General features: G+C 41.5%; 1 protein-coding gene across 1 annotated transcript in view; it reads left to right on the top strand.

Moving 5' to 3' along the window:
• Positions 1 to 5,000, top strand: part of LOC109080975 (rab3 GTPase-activating protein catalytic subunit-like) — a 64,733-nt gene that overhangs the window by 6,095 nt on the left and 53,638 nt on the right. Inside the window, exons 4-10 of the mRNA XM_042764474.1 lie at positions 594 to 726; positions 808 to 886; positions 1,143 to 1,262; positions 2,088 to 2,253; positions 3,083 to 3,191; positions 3,489 to 3,570; positions 3,818 to 3,886. Coding sequence (XP_042620408.1) covers positions 594 to 726; positions 808 to 886; positions 1,143 to 1,262; positions 2,088 to 2,253; positions 3,083 to 3,191; positions 3,489 to 3,570; positions 3,818 to 3,886 — 758 coding nt within the window. The remainder of the gene's footprint in view (positions 1 to 593; positions 727 to 807; positions 887 to 1,142; positions 1,263 to 2,087; positions 2,254 to 3,082; positions 3,192 to 3,488; positions 3,571 to 3,817; positions 3,887 to 5,000) is intronic.

Below are 5,000 nucleotides of genomic sequence, written 5' to 3'. Positions count from 1 at the left end.
TTTGATTGGTTACTGTAATATACACTACTGTAATATACACTATAGAGAGACCAGATGAGAAGAAAACACCCTCTAAACTTTCCTGCAGACGGTCTGTTCAGATGAACAACTGTCTGATTGAAGAGCATCTGTTATGCCATTTTTGAGGTTTCTAATATTAATTTTTGGGAGTTTTGTGGGATTTTTTTAAAATTGGTTAAACAATGGTTTTGTTTTATTATGATTTTTGTATTTAATATTTTTCCTGATTTTTCCAGCGATTCTCAAACGATTAGTTCGAAGCAGTTCAAAGATTCACTCTCTGTAAACTCTGCTCTGATTGGTCAGATGTCCCGGTCTGTTGTGATTGGTCTGCTGCGTACAGCGCGTGTCGGAAACGATTCGCTCACTGTCATAGTGACTAGAGAACGCTCGATAGAACATATAAACATATATTATTAATCACACAGTGGAGTCAGCTGGTCCAGAGAAACTGTGAACTGATTCATCTGTCGAGAGCGAGCGTCTGTGAATCAGTTGGCGAGGCAGTGTTTCTAGTCTTGCTGTAGTTGTTGGTGTGCTGCTGAGCTCTGAGTCAGTGCTGATGTGGTCAGGGAGAAATCACCAGCGGCTCGTGGGAGGAACACACACAGGAGATCAACTTCGCCGACTTCAGGTTCTCCATCACACACCACTGTCTGAAGCAGGAGTCCGCTGAGAGCCAGAGCAGGGAGGGAGCAGGGGAAGGTACGCGTGACCTCTGACCTGCTCCGCTGACCTCTGACCTCTCCCGCTGCGTCTGCTGTTGAGCGGTGTCTTTGCTTTCAGATGTGTGTCCGCTGGCCCTGCAGGACCTGCTCTGCGTGAACAATGACTTTCCTCCGCGAGCTCACTGTCTGGTCAGATGGTAAGAAGACGTCTAAATGCACTTCATATTCAGTTCAGTCACAGTCCCAGGATTCAATATTTAATGAAAATTATATAATAAATAACATTGAATTAAAAAAGGAAAAGAAAATTACCGTAATAGAAGTGTTAGGTGTAATAGTAGTTTCTGAGCTGTGTAGCGCTGTGTGAGATGATCTCAGAGTAATCCAGGTTCAGGTTGATGTGACGTGTCTCTTGAAAGCGGAGCAGGTTTCCCAGCGCTGTCTCTGCCGCAGGTTCGGTGTGCGTGAGTTCCTGGTGATTTCTCCCGGAGCCCACTGTGAAGCTGTGGTCAGCGAGTCCAAGTGTAACCTGCTGCTGAGCTCCGTGTCCATCGCTCTGGCCAACACGGGCTGGTGAGTGACCGTCACACAGGACACAGATCACAGACGGACACTGTTTCAACACTGATAATAATCAGAGAGCAGATCATCATATTAGAATGATTTCTGAAGATCATGTGACACTGAAGACTGGAGTAATGATGCTGAAAATACAGCTGCACATCACAGAAATAAATTACACTTTAACAGAGATTCACACAGAAAACAGCTGTTTTACATTATAATAATATTTCATGTTTTTCCTATATTATTTTTTCAAATAAATACAGCCTCGCTGAGCAGAAGAGACTCCCAGAAACATAAAAAATCTAAATGATTACATCTTTTGACCGGTGGTGTATATACAGTGTTTCAAACCACACAGATGATGTCAAAGCAGCTTCACAGTAATACATAAAAAAATACATAAAAACTTGTATACCGTTGTTGTTCTCTTGTTGATCTGATTGCTTCTATTGTTCTCATTTGTAAGTCGCTTTGGATAAAAGTGTCTGCTAAATGATTAAATGTTAATAAACTGGAAAATAACAGTGTTATGTTAGCAAAATTCATCCATTATCAAAGAAATAAATGTAAAGCAGCTCTACAGAAGACAGCCGAGTCATTGTTCAGATCAGGTGAGAGTGAATGATTCCTCACATCGTGTGTGTTGTTGCTTTATTAAGAGATCAGACGCAGCATTTTCACCCGCTGAACCTTAAACACACAGATAATGTAGAAAACCTCACATCTCATCAGGTTTATCCTCTACAGTAATAGATGCACTCTTCTGAGTCAGTGCAGCAGGTGGCGCTGTGGAGCCGTGTTTGTGTTCAGTCTCACTGTCTCTGTGTTCAGTCTGGTGCCGCTGTTCGTGCAGATCCAGCAGAAGTGGAGGAAGATGTACGCGGGTGAGTGTCAGGGGCCCGGGGTCCACACCGACTTCGAGATGGTGCACCTGCGTAAAGCTCCTGGTCAGCACACACACCTGTCCGGCCTGCTGGACATCTTCAAGAACAAGATGGTGAGTTCAGAGCAGGACCGTCTGGAAGATTGAGGGACGTCTGACTGTAGAAATCAGATCCTGTGCTTCAGTCTGAAGATGCTGGAGTTCAGCGCCGCTCCCCTCCAGCGTTTAATGATATTTGCATTAGTCAGATATGCAGATTATATCAGACGTTTCCTTCTTTTTGGAGATTAATGCACTTGTAAATAACCTCCAGTATCTTCCTTCAAATTATTTTATGTCAAGTTTCTGTGACTCTAACTAAACTAAACACAATTGTACACTTAATCATAAATGTAATAATATATTTTGACAGAAAACATTTTGATTTAAGAATCACAAAAATACTGAGGAAGAGCATCAGAGTTTTTCTGCAGTGCGATCAGAAGGTTCTGTTATTTTGTAGTTACTTTTATTGTTGTGAACTAATTAAAAAGTAATGGAAGTCTGTTGGAAGATGTATTTTCAGATGCTTGACTTGTTGTGTTCCCTTCAAATTAATTCTTACGTTTTCTTTAATTAGTCCTAAACAGTCTGGGGAAATACAATGAATGTATAATAATTAATAAATGCCCTGTTTCAGTAACTGTTCTGAAGATTTAAAGACATGCTGAAAACATGAGCTATACTGAGGACTAGTCATCAGGACTAGTTAGCGTCTGCTGGTTTAACTAGTTAGCGTCTGCTGGTTTAACTAGTTGAATGCATTGATTTTAGAATCAGAGCTGGAAAGCACTTACAGCTTTATCTGATGTGGACTAACTGCATGATTTAGACACAGAGCGGTGTGTACAGTAATTGTCCTCTCTTCAGCTGAGATGTAATGTAATGTGTGGTGTGGTCACAGAGCTGCCCGCTGACCCCGCTGACCCCGCTGCCGCCCATCAGCATCTCCATCCGCTTCACCTTCGTCCTGCAGGACGGTCAGCAGTGCTCCTGGCCACAGCAGCCTCCAGGTGCGTCTGACCTCACAGATACAGTCCCTCTCAGCCCTGTCTGTGATCTGAGTGTGTTCCTCACATGATTACGGCGAGGGACTGAGACACTGCCGAACCTCTCTGTGTGTCCACGGATCCGGATCAGAACAGCTCTGTGGATGTTTACTTCTGTATTGAGCAGCGCTGAAGCTGTTGACACAGCCAGATGATAATATTCCACTCATATCCCGAGTTGATTAATTTCTCCTCTCTATACGTCTCTGCTCAGAAATGAAAGTCAGAGTTAATCTCAGACGAGAGCTGTGTGTGTTGCAGACTTCTATGCGCTGCTGGCTGGAGAGGTGGGCGGCGTGGAGTCCGGCGGGCTTCCGTTCGGAGCGTGTGAAGACCCCATCAGGTGCTTTACTACAGTTAACACAACTCACACCAACACCTCTCACTTGAAGTAAAATAGACTTTCACTCCAGCTCGCAGCCAGTGCAGACATCTTCATCTGTCTGACGGATCTGGACCTGCTTTCGATGAGAGATCTGGTTCTTTTCTGAAAACAGTGTTCCTGGGTTACTCAGCTCAAACCTTACAAGCACACACACGTGTTTCAGAGGTAGATTTGCTGACTGATGAAAGAACCCCATCTCTTTCAGCGAGCTGCATCTCGCGACCACGTGGCCGAACCTGACGGAGGGAATCGTGGTGGATAACGATGTTTATTCGTAAGCTCACAGAACACACACAGCGCTTGTGACGGTAATAGAGCGGCGATGTAATGGCTTTTTTATGAACATGAATAACTCGTGAATATGCATGAAGCACAGATCAACTCCATGAAGTCAGCAGCAGATCCGTGTTTCATCTCCTGCTGAAGAACCTGTTACCCAGAGTCCTGCTTCACAGCTCCAGACAGAAGAGTGTAGTGAGGTGCTGAGCATCAGCTCTGTCTTCTGAAGTGTTCTCTCACACAAACACAAGTGCTCACACTGACCGCTTCTACAGATTCAGTGATGCCTTCCTTCACTTCGGCTGTGGTTACACTGCAAAAAACAACTTCAGTAACACTTTACTTTAAACTTATTGCATTATAAAAGTATTTTAGTGCATGAATTATGCCTTGTAATGTGCACATTATGATGCATTGCTTGATCTCACGAATAATTATGACCACAGTACAATATATTATAACACTTATCTGTTCAGTGTTACGCCTTTAGAATTAAAACATGATAAACAAACCTTCAAATATTATAATGCATTTTAATTTTGGTAACAGTTATTTACTAAATAATATAATGCATTACAACATACATTATTAATACTTTTATTCACCTTATGAATAACTGTTTACAACTGTCCTCTTTTTTTAGAGCAGAATTATTGATACTCTATTTTGCTGTTTATCATCTGTATTTTATCAAGCGCTGTATAAATAAAGGTGACTTGATCTTTATAATGCATCATACTAGAGGGTTTGAGTAAAGTTTTAGTCATTTTCTTCTTATGCATGGTGTTTTGTCTTATTCCAGTATAAATATCTAAACAACTTGAGAAGCACAATTACTTGTGTATATATATATTGACTTACATAGTAATACGATATTATTATGATGATGATACAAAGTCTTGTTTTCAGCAAACCATATCAAAATGAAGAGAGTTTATGTTTAAAACAAGAACAAATATCTTCCAGTGGGATCAGAAATATAAACTTAAATCAAAAGGAACACAAGGTTATTTTTCTGACTCCGTTGGCAGATATTTGTTCTTGTTTTAAACATAAACTCTCTTTATTTTGATACGGTTTGCTGAAAACAAGACTTCGTATCATGTGTT

This window comes from Cyprinus carpio, chromosome A9, assembly GCF_018340385.1.
Source record: "Cyprinus carpio isolate SPL01 chromosome A9, ASM1834038v1, whole genome shotgun sequence".
NCBI classification, from domain to species: domain Eukaryota; kingdom Metazoa; phylum Chordata; class Actinopteri; order Cypriniformes; family Cyprinidae; genus Cyprinus; species Cyprinus carpio.
The sequence above is the reverse complement of the archived record's forward strand: the minus strand, read 5'-3'. Positions and strand labels throughout refer to the sequence as shown.